The sequence below is a fragment of the Borostomias antarcticus genome, assembly GCF_949987555.1.
Source record: "Borostomias antarcticus genome assembly, chromosome: 21".
In the NCBI taxonomy this organism is placed as follows: domain Eukaryota; kingdom Metazoa; phylum Chordata; class Actinopteri; order Stomiiformes; family Stomiidae; genus Borostomias; species Borostomias antarcticus.
The window spans coordinates 1,735,639-1,756,458 of record NC_140254.1 but is presented as its reverse complement, the minus strand read 5'-3'; the positions used below and the strand labels follow the sequence as shown (position 1 = coordinate 1,756,458).

At 46.6% G+C, this 20,820-nt stretch overlaps 1 protein-coding gene across 1 annotated transcript in view; it reads right to left on the bottom strand.

The window, feature by feature from the left end:
* The window catches only part of LOC311322978 (receptor-type tyrosine-protein phosphatase U-like), a gene marked incomplete at both ends in the record, with an annotated part of 178,953 nt that overhangs the window by 115,384 nt on the left and 42,749 nt on the right, over positions 1 to 20,820 (bottom strand). Inside the window, 1 exon segment of the mRNA XM_084455098.1 lies at positions 4,864 to 4,992. Coding sequence (XP_084311224.1) covers positions 4,864 to 4,992 — 129 coding nt within the window.

Sequence of the window (20,820 nt, the reverse complement as noted above, 5' to 3'; positions counted from 1 at the left end):
CTGGTTAACATCCCCCATTTAGAATAAGGACTTATTCAACCAGTCAAGATGTACACAGACCTAGGGTCCAGTACGTATGTCTTGGCACCCAAAGTCTGATAAGAACAACGGGCTTCCCTCTGCTGTGAAGTATCCTCCCACCTCAACCCCCTGGGCCCCAAGTCCACCACACTGACCTGTAAAAGTACCATCACGTTTTGTGCGATTTCCTTCTGCTGATATAATTTATTGTAAGATTTAAGCACTGCTAAACATGAAGATAGATGCAAACATCACCCTCTCCTAATGACTTCGATAATCCCATTATCAAAGCTAACGAGTTCCCTGTCTGGATGGTAAACAAAGGTATTATTAGTGCCTGGAAAGACCAGGGCCCAATGTTTCCTTCATACAGTAGGGAGTGCAGAGACAAAAAGTCCCAGTCTGTGCCCCTGGAAAACCTATGCAAATGAGAACGAGAAATCCCGTTGGAAATGGGGGAGGAATCACTCAGCTAATGTGCCATTTAAATGCAAAGAGCCGTTTCAGAACCACTAGTTCATGTTTTTTTTTGTGCTCTGAGAGCACAGATCATCAAAGCCGTGCGGGGTGCAGGAGACACCCCACGCTCGTAGCAGAGGGGGAGAGAGGGCGCGGCGCCCAAATGAAGCCCTGCTGACTAAAATCCATGAGGAACGTTTGCCACAGATACTCGTTACTGTAGGGTAGGTATGTACTTCTCGGTGTGATTTAGCTGGGCATAAGTACCATGTTAACGCCTCAGTGGGATCGGTGGCAGGGCCGATATCGACCAGGCGTCCCTGCGTGCGATAAAGTGAGCCGCCTCAGCACGGGACTCCGGTGCTCGGGCTCCCCGGAGTTCCCACCTTCCACCACCAGGGCGGGGCCGCGTTCCCGCTCCTCATCCCCGGAGTCCCACCCGAGCTCCCCAGCGCTCAACACACGCTCCGTGCTGGTGAAGGCGTTCATGTTAATTGGTGAATGCGCTTAGGGCACGGCTCTACGCATCTGGTTCCAATCACCCATCCTACAAGGACCTGGTCAACTCGTCCGTCGGTCATCTTCCCATAGTGCTCCTGTGGCGAGTACCCAGCCATTTAGCCTACTTTGATTGCTGTCCATATCAGTAGTGCTTGTTTCGTGTGTGATTCTATTGACTTATCCGGTTGTTTTCCATTTTTCTCCCCAGACTCGGTCCACAAAGCCGTTGCTTGCCTGCCAAGATAGAGATGAACTTTAATAATCCCTGTAGGAGGAAATTCCCCTGGATCAATACCTTGAATTGCTCAACCCCTTTTTGGATTTTAGATTATTGGACTTTGCTGATCTATAGACCCCTTTTCTGAACTTTCACTGCGAATATGGATTATTGGACTTGTTGCTGAATTGTTATTTATTAAAGCCCTGCGGACATTCATATTTTTCTCCTGTCTCTGAGTCGTGTGTTTGGGTTCGTAACCAACCGAGCCATAATAGTCCAGGCATTTTAGGACATAACCTTGAACAAATTGCAACAGAAATGGTTTCAACAGTTTTTGTCTCATAAATATGTTCTTTATAACATATCAAAAGTCCACCAAAATCCCAGTGGTGGAAAGTATTGAAAATGCTTAAATAGGGGATGACATCAATTCCCATTGACGCCTGTAGAACCCTGGAGAGGACAGTCTAAAACCCCGGAGAACAGTCTACAGCCCTGTAGAGAACAGTAGAACCCTAGAGAGGACAGTCAACAACCCTGTAGAGAACAGTAGAACCCTGGAAAGGACAGTCTGAGTGATAGAACCGTCCATAGCTGAGCAGCCAGGTGCTAGAGGGTCCACTTCAGATACCAGTGGGAGAAAATCACACAGGTGCGTGCGCACACACACACACACACACACACACACATACACACACACACACACACACACACACATACATACACACACACACACACACACACGTGTGTGTGTGTGTGTGTGTGTGTGTGTGTGTGCACACACACCTGTGTGATTTTCTCCCACTAGTATCTGAAGTGGACCCTCTAGCACCTGGCTGCTCAGCTATGGACGGTTCTATGACTCAGACTGTCCTCTCCAGGGTTCTACTGTTCTCTACAGGGCTGTAGACTGTTCTCCGGGGTTGTAGACTGTCCTCTCCAGGGTTCTACTGTTCTCTACAGGACTGTAGACTGTTCTCCAGGGTTCTAGACTCTCCAGGGCTCCAAGCAGTTTGAGTTTGAGCTATTTGATTAATACACGTCAGATTTTCTGTTGCAATATGTGTGAGATTCCCCCCTTTTCTCTTCACTAAATGCCAATAGCATTAAAACATATATTTCTGTATATGCACTGTGATGCATCCTATATAGTTTCTGGTTGATTGGGGACAGTGTTGTGTGGACATCAGATAAGAAAACTTGCATAAATCATTTTTTTTACTAGGCGAAAATTGTAAATTGTGATATTTGTCATATACCTTTATCAGCATTTTTCATTACTTTACACCACTGGGATTTTGTGGGACTTTTGATATGTTATAAAGAACATATATATGAGACTAAAACAGTTGAAATAATTTCTGTTGCAATTTTTTCCATATTGACCCCTTTTGTCTCATAAAATGCCTGGACTATAACACTGGGAAAGCTTTCTCAAGACCCAGAGAGCCTGAAAGTGTTTGCCGTTACATCCGTAAGAGCACCCTCATCCACGCCATCATCCACAGGAAGCACAGCTGTTAGATTCCGACATTCGCTCTCACAGCTTTCGGTAACACCTTACAATAAGGGTACATTAACATGCATTAGTTAATGCAGTATTAAGCATTAAGTAACAGTTAATTTATGTCTCTATTAACCATTTACTAATGTTATTTATGTTAACTAAGGTTAACTCACCTAACCCTAACCTTAACTTAGGTATTAATTAACATTAGCAACCTAACCTAACCCTAAATAAGCAGTTAACAGTTAACTCATGTTCTTTGTGACCCTTATTGTAAAGTGTGACCCAGCTGTCTGTCCGTTTTGGAGGACCTGCATCCTACAGCGGGGAGTGGAGCGGAGGAAGGGGAGGAGAGGAGAGGAGAGGAGGCAGAGGAGAGGAGAGGAGAGGAGAGGAGAGGAGAGGAGAGGAGAGGAGAGGAGAGGAGAGGAGAGGAGAGGAGAGGAGAGGAGAGGAGAGGAGAGGAGAGGAGAGGAGAGGAGAGGAAGGCAGAGGGAGAGGAGAGGAGAGGAGAGGAGAGGAGAGGAGAGGAGAGGAGAGGAGAGGAGAGGAGAGGAGAGGAGAGGAGAGGAGAGGAAGGCAGAGGCAGAGGAGAGGAGAGGAGAGGAGAGGAGAGGAGAGGAGAGGAGAGGAGAGGAGAGGAGAGGAGAGGAGAGGAGAGGAGAGGAGAGGAGAGGAGAGGAGAGGAGAGGAGAGGAGAGGAGAGGAGAGGAGAGGAGAGACAGGACAGTGATGCCAGAACTGTAGCCGCAGTATAGTGTCTCTGTAGTCGCAGTCCCTCTGTGTCATTGGTATTCCGGTGGTCTCTGGGTGCAAATCAATACTATCGAGCCGCTGGTGCCCAATAAACTAAGCTGTTGTCTCAATTGGAGTCTCTTTAACAGCTCTGAAGGAATTTAGACGCCTTAGAAAAGTTATAGGTTGAGCGTTTGCAGAAGCAACAAAAAACTCATTTCTATGCTAAAGCCTCTACTGTACAGTGAAGCATACTGCACGTCCATGTGTTGAATTGAGGGGGAGGGGGATTCCAATTTCCTGTCCAGTTCTAGATCTATACTAAATTGATCTCAACTCTTAAAGGGATACTCCTTGTTTCAATGTATTTTGCGTTGAACAAGGTAAAGCATATGCACATATGAGAGCTGCATCGTGAATAGCTGAATATTCTCTCTAGAAAGACAGACGGTCTGTGACACACACAACAAGGTCCCCTATTATGCTCTTTTTCAGAAGTTAATATAGGGTATCTGGGGTCCCCAAAACACATCCTTGAATATTTTTTGCAGAAAATAGCACTCAGATTAAGCATTCTAGCACGCCTCTAACCTCTGATTCAGAAATGTGCATAATCACTAAAAAAGTGAGTTTTTCATAATAATAGGTCCCCTTTAAAGTGCACCTTTTCAAGCCTGTGTTAGTGTGCTCTGAGGACCCACACTGGAGCAGCAGATGAAGAGGATGTTACTGTAGTTCTGCCGGGGCCTGAGGAGCACCAGGAAGTGTAATCAGCAGTGACCCGAGCCACATCCCAGGAACCCAGCCAATCAGGCTCCGGAGTGGCGCGGCCGAACCAGCGGAACATGCGTTTGATAAGAGCAGATGAATTATGCAGCCCCGGAACATCTGCAGGCACCTTCCTACTTCCCTTCCCCATGAAACACCGCAGTTTGCCTTCGCCGGCAAATATCCTATAATTATAATGCGCCGCCGCCCGCACCTTGACGGTTTCTCAGAGGCCGAGGCAGCAGAGCCGCACGGCGTCTTCTTAACAATTGAGCTTCAAAATAAATCTGCATGTAGCATGTCTGTGCAGAATGAGGCGAGGCCCCCCTGTGGAGACATGGCAAACTCACATAGTGGAAAAACACCAAAGGACACCATGCAGGGAGACCGACCACCTGTCGCTACAGGGATGATTGGAACCCAGCCTGAAGACCGTGAAATATTTGGCCTGTTTCTCCTCGGTTCCTCGGCGGCATACAAAAACGGGCCCTACGCAAATACGATCCACAGCGACAGGATGTAAATGCATGTTCACAGTGCGCCGCCTCCCATTCTAATATTGGCTGAGGTAAAACATGAACGGTCCCCCATGTGAGGAAACAGATGCTGTGTGAGGTTTGGACTTGGGGCCGCCGGTGGGTTTGGAGCTCACCTCGTAGAAGGTCGGGGGTGCTGTGCGGCCAGCTGTAGGTTTTGATCAGCTGCCAGTCAAAGTCGTCCTCCTGCCCCTGTCTGTACTCACACAGGCTGGGGTCCGCGTCCTCCTCGAACGTGCAGCCGGCTGCGGGGGAAAGAAAGAGAGATCAAATCTAAAGCTTTGTCCTCGGGTTAAACAAGCGAAAATAGCTTTCGAAGTTAACAGCCTGATAATAACAGCCCTCGTGACAACAGACGCTGGTACTAATGTAAATTCTGTAATACATCCAAATCCCTAGAATCCTTTTAGCTCAATGTCTCCTTTCAGGGGGAAAATTACACCTAATAGTGACCACGTTTGGGTCTGAAAGTGAACATGCCCAATCCCTCTGGGAACCTGAGTCCATTTGGTACAATTAGCCCCGTGGTGATAATAGCCCAGCGGCAGGTACCTCTGATGGGCTGAAGTGAGACGAATTGGTGGCGGGATGGTGCGCACGGCGCCATGGGGACTCTCAGCTTGTCAAGTCTGATGTTTGGCCTACAGGCACACACCAACAATAACGTACGACCCTAGATGAAATTGTCCCGAGGTCAACATCATTTTTTTTGTTCCACTTCATTTGTTCCATTTGCTCCCCAAATGAGGACATTTTCTCCATCATGAGTTGGATGTTCCCTACGAACAGACTGCAGTGTGCGTCCTTGGTTTCATCCTCTGTGTTGGCAGAGAGGGCCTATCTACCCCCCCGCCCCCCGCCCCCCCCCCCACCTCCCAGGGGATGTATGTGGTTATAGTACTGAAGTACTATAGGACTACAGTCCACACACACACACACACACACACACACACATCCTCATCAAACTGTAGTCAATTTTATACCCCTCAACAACCCCCTCCGCAAACGCGCACGCACGCGCACACCCACGCGCACACACACTCACCACTGCAGTGCAGTGGCCATAGCTCAGCGCGGGCGGCCCTGACGAGACGGCCAGACGGCCGTGCGCGCTTTGCTCCCTCCCAGGACCCTTTCTCAGCTAAATGATCCCATTAAAGTTTGGCAGGAGGCACGCTGGTGTTAGGCGTTAAAGAGCCACTCACTGCCAGACCCTGCTTCCCCCCGCTCCGCTTGGCTCGCACCCCCATCTGTTTTCTTTAACAACGAGCGCAGAACTTTTTTTTTCTGTGTCTTGAGACATCAGCGCGCGCCAGCGCCACGCTCCCCACACAATAAAGCAGCGAGACGCACCCTCTCTCCGGGAGACGCGTCAGCTAATCTTGGTCCGCCACTTTCGCCCATTTCCTGCTGACAAACAAATATTGTCTGCTGTACAGTTTGCCTTTTACATGATTGCCTGCCTCCCCCCCCCCCACCAACCTCTCCTGGTCTCCCTGTCCCAGTCTTCATCTTCCACTCATCCTCCCCTCTGCCACCTCCTGGAGCAAACTGTGTGTTTCTGGGTGTGTAAGCAGATCTCCATTTTTAATTGCCTCGTGTCTGAGGGCTGGTTGTTGTGCGGTGCCATGCCCAGGCGTGGAGGGGGGGGGGGTTTAGGAGAGGAGCAGCGGACCCTATCAGCCTGCACGGAGAACCCCCCTTGGTTTGAGGTGTCGCCATTAGACACGTTTCACTGGTTTCTCTCATTAAGACTCATCCTTCTTCCCACACTCGTTTGCTCCTAGCACACACGTTCCTCTCTGTGATCAAATGAGCTTCTTAAGGCAGCGGGAGGACAAGCCTGCATGTATTTAGAAAAGCAGTGCATGTGTGCGTATCTATGGCGCGCGTGCGTGTGCGAGTGTTGTAACTCTCACCTCTCGATTTTAATTGAATGACTTTTACCCGTCGCTTCAGGAGAAATCGAGTGGCGAAAAAATAATATGGAAATGAATGATTTAAGCTCTTAATAACAGAAGGTGCACCTAATGCAGAACATTAACTATCTGTAGACAGACATTACCAGAATATAAATACCTGTTTGTCCCCTGTAGGAGCTTTTAGATCTGTATTGCTCAACGCATATGAGCGGTACCGAACCACAGCACTGTGCAGTAGAACAGCTTACTACACACAGATGGGGAGCGAATACCTTTGGACGCCAGCACCTAAAATAACAGCAGTGAGCCATTGTCACCACTGACATGTCTCTGAGGTACCGTAGAAAGGGGGGGTTGGGGTCTTTAAAGGAGGGAGAGGCAATTTGCTGAGCAGCGGGCCCAGCTCGTCTGCAGCTGCTAAAGCGGGAAATTAAATTTGGAAGGCTCTCTCGCTTCGATGTTACCCGTGCGCTGTCGTCCCTCCAGGTCCCCAGTCACGTACCACAAATCCCTCTGCTTTGTTCGTATGGCGCTAGCTAACGAAGGCTTTACTGTGTAAAGCCTGTTTGGACTGTTTGTTTGTCTTTCTTTGTTTGCGTATGCAAGTATTTTGCCAAATGCCCTCCCCTCAATTTATAATTCTGTTAAAAATAACTTTGCAAATATGCAAATGGCTCTGAAGCAAATCCCTGCATACCAGCTGGGGAAAGGGGGGGGGAAGAGGAAGGAGTAGGGCTGGGTTAAAATAAAATTGATTAATCGATTCTGAATCAAATGATTCAGAATCGATTCATGAATCCCAAAATCGATCTTTCATTTAATGAATGAATGAATAAATGAAGGAATGAATAGTTCATTCATTCAATGATTCATTCATTTTTGGAAATCAGTATCGATACCCAGCCGTAGCAGGCCTGTTGATGTGTTGCATAACTTGGCAGTCATGGGTAGGTTATGGTACTTTCGGGTGTAGGCCTGCATACTGTACATGCAAAATACAGAGTTGATCCCAGGACTCTATCACAATGACTGTTCCTAGAGTTCGGACTGAGATGAAAAAGGCTTTTATGTACTCTGCCCCCTCAACATGGAACACTTTACAAAACACGCTTAAACTCCAGGACAGAATCACTCTAAATGAATTCAAAAGTGCTGTAAAGGCTATAGAAACCCAATCTATTGGTAGTTGTAGGCCTAATTGTTAACTGATCGTCATATGAACTATTACTGATTTTGCGCTTTGAGCTAGTCTTGTTAACATTTGTTGTCATTGTTGTAGCGGTTGTTATTGTTGTTTTTTGTTGTCATTGTGTATCGTAACCTTTATGTTTAGTTGTGTATAGTAACGTTTATGTCTTTTTTTCAGGAAACTGTTGCTGCCACTCTTGGCCAGCATTCTCTTGTAAAAGAGATTTTAATCTCAATGAGTTTTTTAACCTGGTTAAATAAAGGTATAAAAAAAAATAATAATAATAATAATAATAAAAAGAGTTGTTGTAACAGGGGCAGGAACCTATGTGTAGTTTCGGTAGGAAAATAATGTGTGACGGACGCGATTGACCAGTGTTGTGGTTGCGACAGTAGTGAGTCCTCATGTAGGCTACGGAAATGTTTGCGATAGCGTAGGAGTTGGTTTCCGGCTAGCTTTCGTTTTGAGGGCCAGATGCTTTCAGACCACAATTGAATCGTAAAGGAGAACGCTTGAATCGAGACGAGACCACCCTCTCCAGGTGGGAGACCACAGACCAGACCACCCTCTCCAGGTGGGCTCATCACGGTTGGTTTGTTGAGAAACCGGTCGCAGTTTCTATGTTCACACATGCCAAAATGAATCATAATACGAGGGAAACGCAATCAATTTCGGAATAAAACCCCTGGTGTTAAAACACCCTAACACTAACCGAATCGATATTGAATCGAATCGAATTGAATCGTGATAATCGATTCTGAACCTTGTGAATCGGAATCGAATCGATTCTTGAAATTCGAATCAATACCCAGCCCTAGGAAGGAGGGTTGTAGCTTTGCTGCCATTTAAGCCAAGAGGAGATGGCCAGGACATCCGGTGGCTTAGCACCGTACATCGGGAGGCATTAACTGAATCCCATTAGTAGTGTTTGGGCTGGATCAGAGTCAGGAACGAGCAGGGTGCGAATTACGGGGGAGCTAAGGGGGCTATGGCTCCCCTGAAAACATGGTTTGTGAAATTTTGGGGGGTCTCTAAAATATTGATATGATAGCCGAATAAATGCTATTTTTGGCATTATTTTCCTCTTTGCCCAGAAATTTGTTTTTATCTGGTTTGGGATATGATATAATTGTTAACAACGACGCCATGTTTAAATGTCTGGGGCGCTAATATGCGGAACGCAGGACGTGACGGAAGGGGGGGCGTGATACCATTACCATAGCAACAATATCAAAGTGTAAGAGCATTCTCGGGTCATCATACTAACGTTACATAGATAGCCTAAACCTACATCATAGCCTACTTCATACATCCATAGTTTTTTCTTCGGTAGTTTAGTAGCCTATGTCGAAAAGAAAGCAACTTAGCTTGAGCAATCTTTCACAAAGAAGTTGAAAAATGAAGAATCTCAGGAAAATGTGACTGCTGCAGCTGCTGTATTGTAATTACTGTAATCTCCTGTCACTCGTATAGTAGGCCAGAGCCAGGAGTATTTTGCCTCATTCTCCTCCTCTATGTAAATCTCAATCTCTCTATAAATGTAGATCAGCACCTGTGTATGGATGTTTTTTGCATTTTGATTTGAATTGATAAACAGTTAAACATTACTTGGTGGCCAGTGGATTTATTTTTGTTTTTTTGTCGGTAAATTCCCCCCCGTCGGTCAAAATGAGGGCTCCCCCAAGGACTCGGGTATAATTTGCACACTGGGAACGAGTATGGAGGCTGTAATTCAGCTGAGTGAAGTCTGCCTGTTAGGAAGAGGGAAGAGGCCCTGGAGGGAGATAAATGGAGCCAGGTACTAGCCAGGTTAAAGTGTCTGTGATGGACTTATATAGCTGTCCTGCCTGTGGCCTGCTTTACTCAGCTAGCCACTGACCTGACTAATATCCCCAGCACATCATAAACACATTCTCACAGAGGGTGGGGATGGAGGGGCATTTATCCATGAGAGGCGTAGATTAACAGGTGAGTTTCAAGTTCCAAGTTCATTGTCTTGATAATGCAAGCATACAGTAATCCAAAATTAATGAATGTCTTAGCCTCAGTGCCAACTCAACTTTGCATATTAAGTAAAAATAAGACATGATTAAAAATAAGACATAAGTAAAAAATAAGACATGTTTAAAAAAAAAAAAAAGGCATAAGTAAAAATAAGACAGAAGGAAAGAAAGATAAAGATAGAGTATAGAAAGATAGAGAGGAGTGTGTTTGTGTGTGTGTTGGGGAGGGGGGGGGGGGGGTCACTATGTTTTCCAGTGAAAAACATGCCAGAAAGATACAGTATCAGGACACAGAAAGAGTCATCACAGGGCTGCCTGTCAGGCTGTCTGATGACTATAAATCAGACTTTAGAGATAGAGGTAAAAACATCTAAATGCAGATTTAACGAGGTTACTAAATCATCTGCTACTGAATCTCACACAGAGGACGCGCATTATCTCTGTTTAATGAGCGTGGAGGATCGGGATTCTGAAGGCATCGACCACACACCCTTAAAAAAGTATGACTCGGAGAAAAGCATGAGCGCAAACACCTGGATGTTTTTTCTCTCTCTGCTGAGCGCTCACCGTGGTTTGATGTTTCAAAGGCGCTGCAGGCTTACTAGATAAAACACAGAAAAGCCTTCTTGCTTCGGGGTCAATTTGACCAAACAAACTGAGGTAAGCCCATGTGCTGCCGGGTTGGGGTGCAGCTCAAACAGCCGACGGAAAACTGCAGCAGTAGCACAATCCCGCTGGCTCAGTCGTTTCTAATCAGACCATCTCCATGACGGGAGAGAGGAGGAGGGCAAGGGGGAAGTATCATCGGAACTTCTCCAACGTTCTTCCACTCTCTTCTTCAGGGGGAGATAAAGTGTTGTTGCTCTGTGATTTGCATTGAGGCGAGCAGGGGCCCATGCATCAGACCTGACAGGTTTACTTATTCAGGAGGGGGGCTGGCGGGGGGGCTGGGGGGTGTGAGGCGGTCATGCGGCTCATCAGTACCGGGCGAGCAGTGGAATCATCCCAGCGTCTTTTCAGACGCCATTAATGACTCTCACCGCCCCCATCTATCTCCATAAGCTCTAGGAAACAGGAGGAGGAGGAGGAGCAGGAGGTGCGGGATGAGTAGGAGGCAGGGAGAGGAGGAGGAGGCAGAGCGAGAAGGAGGAGGAAGAGGAGAGGAGAATTACTACTGTGGGAAAGACAAGGAAAAAGAAGAAGAAGATGAAGAAGAACAAGGACAAGAGGGAGGACGTCACATTAGAGAAGGCTGGCAAGACGTGAAACAAAGGCCAGTCTCTTGGGAATGTTCAATAGCGATGCACCGATCTGACATTTAGATCGGGTATCGGCCCCGATATTGAATAAATAACTAGATTGGATATCGGTGGCAATGAGCCCGATCCATAGGAACCTCTTCTTATATCCATTTCTATGCTTTGTGCAGCATGTGACGTCATGCGCAAGCAACGTGCTCACCCCCGCGCGATAAACACAACAAACTATGCATGGAGCAAATATAGAGCGAGGCAAAGGATCACCCATTCAGAGATTTTTCACACTAACTATACCGACTAGTTCGACAGTTGCTTGCAATAATTGCAAAGTCAATGTTCCGAGCGGTGGTGATAAAACCTCGAGTTACCATACAACTAACTTAATCAAGCATCTCAAGCTCCGGTAGGGGAGAACCGGGTCAAAAGTCGCGCGGGACCAAAGTCGCGTTGCCATTTTCTCCAGAATGACTGGACCTGCAATCACGTGGTTAAACATGCCTGCGCATATTACCGTGTACGAGCTCCGTTCCAATTTTGGGCGTGATCGCAGCATATTTGACAGAGAGAACGACGGAAAACCACTTTTGCCCCATGTAAGTAAAATAATGGTCTCATAAGCATTTTTCGATTGTAAAATTGTGTTCACTTGAATTAGTTTGCAAACATATGCACTTTTCTTAGCACATCTGCTGGCTACATGATAGCATAGGTTTCAAGTTTCGTGCGATCAAGTCGTGCCTGCAAGCCAGGGAGAAATGACAGGAGACCGTGGCGGGGCAGAAGTCGCGTCCCGTAGAGGGACAGAAGTCGCATTGTGATGGCTTAGAACCAGAGGGGTGCGCGAGTGACATTTGGGCAGAATGAACAGGTCAAATGAAAGCTCTCTTAAAGATCTTTCTAATGCTATTGACCAACTTTGTATGCAGATTATCACTTACCTATAGCCTAAATGTTGTGGAGAAGCAGACGCAACTTGATGTGATAAATTGACATTTCACTTCGAGCGAACGCACTGGCAACTGACTGGTAAGGGTCTCCGCGCGCACCTGGATAAGTGAGGTCAACTAGGGGTGGTCTTTCCTGAAAGGATGATAGCTGATAGGCTGTTAAATTCCTGGAAGAAAGACAGCTCATAGGCTGTTATATTCAAGTGGAAACGAGACAAGGAAATGACTAGTGCAGACTAACCATTCGTCTAATAAATTAATTTCCTGCCCATAGGCTATCCTATCGCCAAACATTGCTGTTAACCCCGCATTATTTCTATGGATTTTGAACCTATAACATTGATTACTTTGATACAAACATGATATTATGTATAATAATACATTCGTTGAAAGTAAAGAGAATTACATGCCCAAAAAACAGAGATAGGACACATTTTGCAGCCGTGCGACGTTTGCCCCTCTCCTATGAGACTTCTGTCCCGCTCGGCAGGGACAAATGTCGCATTGCACTCGGTCCGTTCTCGCCCTATTTATGTTAAGCTCTTATATCCTAGCACGAACATTACAGTTGATAATAGTGAAGGACATGTGCAAGTTGTGTGTCATAACATGTGGAATCTCTATCTCTATTAATTTCGGAGTAAATGGAATCAAACCAAAAAGTGCGACTTTTGACCCGGTTCTCCCCTACTCCGTCCGTCCATTCATTCATTCATTCATTCATTCATAGGCTACAATTCACATTTCCCTCAGTCCAGTGTCTAGTTCACCAAACTAGCCTACCTTTCAGACTGTTTGCTTATGTTTGCAAACGTTTGGTGCGAAAACAAACGTTAAGCTGAAAAATGTTTACAATAGTTTACAAAGAACATTCGCGAGTGAAAGTAAAAGTCTTGAGTTGCATGTCTGCTTGAGTTGGTTACACTAGACAGTGGCGGAGGGTTTCCTAAAGCAAATGCACCTATTTGGCAATATTTCGGATTTAAACCCCAAGCTAATAGGGGACTTGATAACATTAATGAGGCAATCTGTAAACTAGAGCCATTTCTCCCTCTCATTACTCTCGCACCAGCTGCTCTGATTCTCCAGCCAAACTCCCTCTCCATGGTTTCTTCACTCGTGAACAAGACCCTCAGACACTTGAACACTCTTCACTTGGGGTAAGGACTCATTTCCTACTCTGAGCGGACATACCACCGGTTTCCTGCTAAGAACCATGGCCTCAGATTTAGAAGTGCTGATTCTCATCCCAGCCGCTTCACACGCAGTTGCGAAACCTATCCAGAGAGTGCTGGAGGTCGCAAGCAGATGACGCCATCAAGACCACATCATCTGCAAACAGCAGCGACTCGATCCACAGCTTACCAAACTGCAAACCCAACTCCCCACGGCTACACCTCGATCCTGTCCATGAAAATCACAAACAGGTTTGGTGACAAAGCGCAGCCCTGGCGGAGGCCAACCCCCACTGGACGGGAAGATGACTTACTGACGAGGACAAGGACACAGCTCTCACTCTGGGTGTACAGGGATTGGATCGCCCTAAGTAGGGACCCCCTCACCCCATACTCCCGCATAACCCTCCACAAGATCTCTCGAGGGACCCGGTCGTAAGCCTTCTCCAAGTCCACAAAACACATGTAGACAGGTTGGGCAAACTCCCAAGCCCCCTCCAAGATCCTCGCGAGAGTGAAGAGCTGGTCGGTGGTTCCACGACCAGGACGAAATCTGCATTGTTCCTCTTCAATCTGAGGTTCGACTATCGGCCGGACCCTCCTTCCCAGCACCTTGGAGTACACTTTCCCTGGGAGGCTGAGTAATGTGATGCCTCTATAATTGGCACACACCCTCTGGTCCCCTTTTTTGAATATTGGGACCACCACCCCAGTCTGCCACTCCTTTGGCACTGACCCGGACTTCCACGCATGTCAACCAAGACAGCCCCTCAACACCCAGCGCCTTTTCTGGATGGATCTCATCAGTCCCTGGGGCTTTGCCACTGTGGAGTTGTCTGACTACCTCAGTGACCTCCTCCAGGGAAATTGACAATGACCCCCCATCATCTTCCAGCTCTGCCTAGATTATAGAGGGTGGATTAGTCGGGTTCAGGAGTTCCTCAAAGTGCTCCTTCCAAAGCTCAACAACCTCCTCAGTTGAGGTCAGCAGTGTCCCATCCTTGCTGTGTACAGCTTGGATGGTCCCCCACTTTCCCTTCATGAGGTGTCTGATTGTCTTCCAGAAATACCTTGGTGCCGACCGAAAGTCCTTCTCCATGGTTTCTCCCAACTCCTCCCACACCCGCTGCTTTGCCTTGGTCACGGCTGAAGCCGCAGCCCTCCGGGCCAGTCGATACCCTGTAACTGCTTCTGAAGTCCCCCTGGCTAACATATCCCGGAAGGCCTCCTTCTTCAGTCGGACGGCTTCCCTGACCACCGTGTCCGAGGGTTACAGCCCCTTGAGGTACCTATGGCCCTCAGGTCGCAGCTCCCAGCCGCAACTTAAGCAATGGAGGCTTTGAACACCAACCACTCATGCTCGATGTCCCCAACCTCCAGAGGGATGCCTGAGAAGCTCCGCCGGAGGTGGCAATTGAAATCTCTCCGGACAGGCTCTTCCTCCAGACGCTGGTCCACATGTTGAAGTGTCCTTGGGCAAGACACTGAACACCAAATTCAGTGTCTAGCAGGCTAGCAGTGCACTCCCAGTGGACAGGCTAGCACCTTGCATGTCAGCTGCTGCCACTGGTGTGTGAATGTTTGTGTGAATGGGTGAATGAGAGGCCATTGTAAAGCGCTTTGAGTGCCACTAAGGTGGAAAAGCGCTATATAAGCAGAAGTCCATTTACCATCGAAACCAGCTCACCACCAGATGGTGATCAGTGTACAGCTCTGCCCCTCTCTACCTTCGGCCTAAGGTGTTCTGATGCCAGGTGTACTTGTGGGCATCCTTGTGTTTGAATATGGTGTTTGTTATGGACAAACCGTGACTAGCACAGAAGTCCAACAACAAAACACCACTCGGGTTCATATCGTGGTGGCCATCCCTCCCAATCACACCCCTCCAAGTTTCTCCATCATTGCCCATGTGTGCATTGAAGTCCCCCAATAGGACAGTGGAGTCCCCTGCAGGAGCCCCAAATAGGGCTCCACTTAGGGTCTGCAGGAAGGCAGAGTACTCCAAACTGCTGGTCGGTACATAAGCACAAACCACAGTCAGAGTCCCCCCCCCCCCCCCCCACAGTCCTAAGGTGCAGGGAGGCGACCCTCTTGTCCACTGGAGTGAACTCCAGCACAGAGGTGCTCCGCTTGGGGCTAGCTAGTATAGCCACACCTGCCTTACGCCTCATACCGTGAGCAACTCCGGAGAAGAACGGGGTCCAACGGGCTGGGTATCTCTCTCTCTTCGGTGTTCTTCCATCAGGGTTTTTTTGCTGGTTAAGGACTGTTGGGCGTAACTCCTCACAGCCCTGCTCTGGCCGTTTTGGGATTAAAGCCTTCCTCCGCCCTTGCTCCACACCTCCAGATGATATACAGTGCGGGGCCAGGCGTAAGCAGCACGTGTGTTTTTTGTTCGGAGTGTCCTTCTCCTAGATGGGTTGCCTACCATGGCTATGAGCCCCATCTGCCCATGCTATTTGCCCATAGCTGGGACAGTGGTTGGCAGGAGCCAGGGCGTGTCCACACATGGGTGGGCCTGCGCACCTTGTCTCTGGGACCCACTGTTGTTTACACATGTTTATTCAAGTTTATACAAATCACTCAAACGGAACACACTCAAACGGAACACACTTCCCAGCTCAATGTGGGAACATACTTCCTCCTCCTTTACAGCCCAGCTTTTTAAAGAGACATTTCCACTTTAACAGAAAAAGCAGGTAGAGATGTCTTAAAACCTGGACAAATAAAACCAAAACAACCTGCATCAAGAAATAACACTAGAAGATAAGTGGAAATGTTTATTTTTGTCAATCCATAAGTCAAATAACATAAATAAGATATAATAAATAAATAAAATAAAAAAGTGCAAAACAGCAGCATCCACTATCTATTTATCAGCTACCTACAGGCTTGTATTAATTTACAAAAAAAGAAATCGGCTCTCAGTCGGCTCCCATTGTTCACTTAAAAGAGCCGGCACATAGAGCTGTATCGTTCGCGACCGACCCATCACAAATAGACAAATAGAATCAATGATGATTCCATTGTTAGACCTACATCTAATATACAAGTAGCCATATGTTGGGGAAAAATTGATGACTAAAATTATGTTTTGGCTCCTCATAGTGTATGTTAATGATGATAATAATTAATTATGTTAATGATAATTCAAGAAAAAAGACTGCTGGTATCGGATCGGTATCGGCAGATATCCAAATTCTGGTATCGGAATCAGATCGGAACTGAAAAAAAGTGGATCGGTGCATCTCTAGTGTTCAATCTCCCACCAGACTCAGAGTGACTCATGCGTGTACAGGTGTACAGCAAAATCCTTTCGACAGGTCTACAGTATGTATAAGTGATCATTTATTTTAATATGGTAGAGCTTTGCTGTCCAATGTTATGTTAATGTAGTGATTTATGCTACAGTCCTCCAGTGAGCTGTCCTGACCTTTCTGAAACCATGCAAATTAAACGTTCTGTCTCAGCCTAGAAGATCAACCTGCATCGCTCTTCATAAACTGGATGTTATGAAATGCAAGACCATATGGCTCTCCAATCCACCTCTCTCTCCCTCCCTCTGTCTTTCTCTCCCACTCTTTCTCTCTCCCACTCCCTGCTCTACTCTGACTTAGGCTTGTTGTTGTTTGAGGAAGAGGTGTGAGATGCTGGGTGGCTAAAGAGGAGTCTAATTTCTCTCTGTAACCGTATGCCACAACATCCGCAGCTCTGAGGGCGGTGGAGAGCTGGCAAGATTGGCCACCGTGGGGCATGGGCTGTTGTGTGAAATTGTTTCATTACCGATCCACAATGGTTTTCATCCCTACCCACTACCCTGAGCACCAAACCCCGGGAGTGCAGTCGAGACAAACAGCTCTGGTTGAGGGGAGAAGGAAGGAGGAGAGAGAGGGAGAGAATATGAGGGAGAGTCAGAGGGCGAGAGAAAGTGACAGAGAAAGAGAACGGATGATGGAGAGTTAGGCAGTGAGAGATATAATGAATGAAAGAGCAGAAGAGAGGAAGAAAAAACAATCCTCTCCATTTACCTAATAGAACCATCTAGACAGCGCATTAATAACCACCTCCAAAACTATTTGTTTCGGTAGAAGATAGAATCCCCATCTTGCCGACAGGGCAGACTTGTCATTAGCCAGACTCCATCCCTTCATTTCTCATTTAATCATTTCATTTCCTTTGTACATTGAGACATCAATTACACCGCCCGCCCACCACTCTCCAAAGTCTCTCTCTAGAACCCATCAAGTCTGCTTAGCCAGCTAAGACTATTGTTGGAGATGACGGGGGGGGGGGGGGGGGGTGGGAGGCCTATGAATGGAGACAGACCTTGTCTTGCAAAGGCACAAATGAGTCTTATTAAGGGGAAGGATAGGTCTTTGTTCTCAGCGAGCGGAGGGGAAAATGACAGACACTTTAGAACTGGTACCTAGATAAAAAATTGATCAAAGAGGCAGTCACTTTGGAAGGAGACGGTCACTTTTCAGTCCTGACAAGACAAAGCTTCTATAAAGGTGTAGTGTTACTGTATGATGGCGCTTGTAGTACTTCAAACATCTCGTTGGAGGGTGACCTAAATATACTAACTCAAAGCTTGATACCCAAAGGCGGTATGAAGATAGATTCCAACACCATACATGTTCAATGCTTCAAGTTTCAATCTGCACAGATTTGTTGTGATAAAACCTGCAAATCGGAATACTGTTTATTTTTTATATTTACAAACATTCAGATGCTGCCCATTATGTTGTGAAATGTCTACATATTACATCAGTGACACACTAAACCACTTGCCTGAGGTTTGAAGATTCCCATGCAATCAAAACGGCAAAAAATAAAACATTCATACAGTAACTGCTCCAAACTGTTTAAACCTGCTCATGTGGACACAAACCAACCCACACACATACACACACACAGTATGAAGTCTCTGTGTCATGGCTACTCCCTGGTGACTTCCTCGTCCCGCTAAGTGGACTGTGCATCGTCGGCGGGGACCTGCAACAGGAAGCTCCCATCCGCTGCAGCGCGGACGCAGGGAACACCGCGGGTCATTCTTTATTTACCATTTCCCCTCGTTGAAATGCAACCAGAGAGGGAAGGCGCGCGGAATACCAAGTGACCAGATGTAGGGAGAGATGAGAAACGCCCCCCTCCCTCTCCGCCATGGCTCCCCAGCCCTGAGACCGAGACACCTGCTCGGCCCTCTGCCGGGGGACCCCCAGGCCAGCTGCAGGGGCCTGAACTCCATTACTGTGACATGGACCCTCAACGGTCACCTCCCTGCTCTCTCTCTCCCACACACATACACGCACACACACACACACATGCCTAGTGAATACATGATAATGACTACACACATCTACAACAATACTGCTGCCACAACAGTGCCACCTCATCACGGCACACACAGCATCCGACTGACACACACACACACACACACAAAGAGACTCATACAAATAGTATGCTAAACCCGCTTAGACCACTGTGCGGATATTTAAAAAAAAGTGTGAACCCCTCTGAGAGATCAGTGTGCCCCTGAGAGTCAAACCGTCTTTCTGTTGGTTTAATTACAACTCTCACTTCCCCCTCCTCCCCCCATCACAGAGAGAGAGAGAGAGAGAGAAGGAGAGAGATGAGAGGGCTTTGATTCATACGCCCTGTGGAACACCTGATCTCCTCCTCCCGGCGGCGTCATCATCTGCTTCCTCAACTAAGCCGCTGTCTCCTACACTCCTGTCCTTTCTCCTCCTCCCTGGTCTCTCTTCCTTCCATCGACCAAAAGACGCGTGTGCACACAGGAGAATGTCAGGTGGCTCTCTGGGGCATGCGAAACCAGCCGACCACAAAGATACAGTACCATAAAACTGATTTATGAACATTCAGACAACCTATGTAGATTAACACACACCTTCAAAGCACAAGCTAGGAATGTCACGAACAAGAGATTTAACAGCTGTTCATTTAATAGTAAACCTGGTGATGGCAGCGGCAGATAAAAAAAGAGGAAAACTAATAGACTTTAATGGAAATTAACACACACTTCTGAAATACAAGCTATTAGCTATGGATTTCAATGAGCACCGACAAGAGATTCAACAGCTGTTTAATATACAGTACAATTTGTTTTAAAAGAGGGAAACTAATATAGACTTTAAATGGAGTTTCATTTCATTTCAAACCTTTATTTATACTCATAAAGCACTGAGGTTTCCCTCATTTAGTGTTGACGTGTTCACACAAATACACAAATAACAGAACAAATACAATATACAATAATAATAATAATAATAATTGAAAACAATTAGAGGTTGAAGTACAAATGTCAAGAGCCATGGATTTAAACTCTGCGACTGTAGGAAGTACCTCAAGCTTTAGAGTCTGTTGTAGAATATTCCAGGTATAAGGAGCATCATGTACAAAAGCAGCTCTACCAAGTTCAGAATGCACTTGAGGAACCCTAAAAACAAACCGATCGTTTGATCGGGTCTGGTAGGTACCAACGCTCCAGTCCGAGATGTATGGTGAAAGTTTACCAATAATGGCTTTGAAAATAAACAAATACCAGTGATAGTTACGGCTAACAGAGAGAGGAGACCAGCCTACCTTATCATAAAGAACACAGTGGTGGGTGTCAGAACTATCACCCGTAATAAATCTCAGGGCGGAATGGTAGACAGAGTCTAGGGGTTTCAGGGTAGTCAAAGAAGCATGTCTATAGATTGTGTCACCATAGTCTAATACTGATAAAAAGACAGCTTGAACCATTCTCTTCCTGTTGAACAAACAAAGCTTAAACTGTTTCTGTATAGGAAGCCAATTTTCTGCCGCAGCTTAGAGGCCCGACAGTTTACATGAAACTTGAATGAGAGTTTATCATCCAGACACTTTAAATGGAATACTTAGCGAGGATCATGCATTGTCCATCACTTTAAGGCAGAATAATTGCACATCAAAGTACCTGACGTGACTCCTTTCATGCACCTTTTAGTGTTGGTTGGTTAATTCTAGCACTTTAGAAAATTATAATATTGGCAGTTGGGAGGAAAAAGTACTTTAACTATCTCCTTTTCCCAAGGGGAGCTGAATTGTGTCCTCGAAAAGTGAGAAACAAAACCATTCTCTAGAACTCAAATGGGTTTTTGTCATCCCGACCATTTTCAACTCACTTCAACTTATTCAAAAGTACTATCTCTCAAAATCATCATATTATAATAGCACATACTGATATTATTGCATATTCATATGCAGGACAACTTGCCTAGTGTGAAATGCCCTTTAGGTAGTATGTCAGAGCAGAGCGATATTATGTCACCTCGAGAAAGAGAGGGAGAGAGAAAGAAAAAAAGGGAGAGAGAAAGAGAGAAAGGGAGATAGAAAGAGAGAACGGGAGAGAGAAAGAGAGAAAGGGAGAGAAAGAGAGAGAAAAAGGCATGTTGGACACGATGGGCGCCATCCGTCAGCTACTCCTCTGGACGCTGCCAGGCTACTGTAACTGAACTGTAAACCTACAGGAGCTTATTGCACTCGGCTGATTACAAGCCACTCGCAGCCCATGAGGCAACAGCCAAACATATGTAT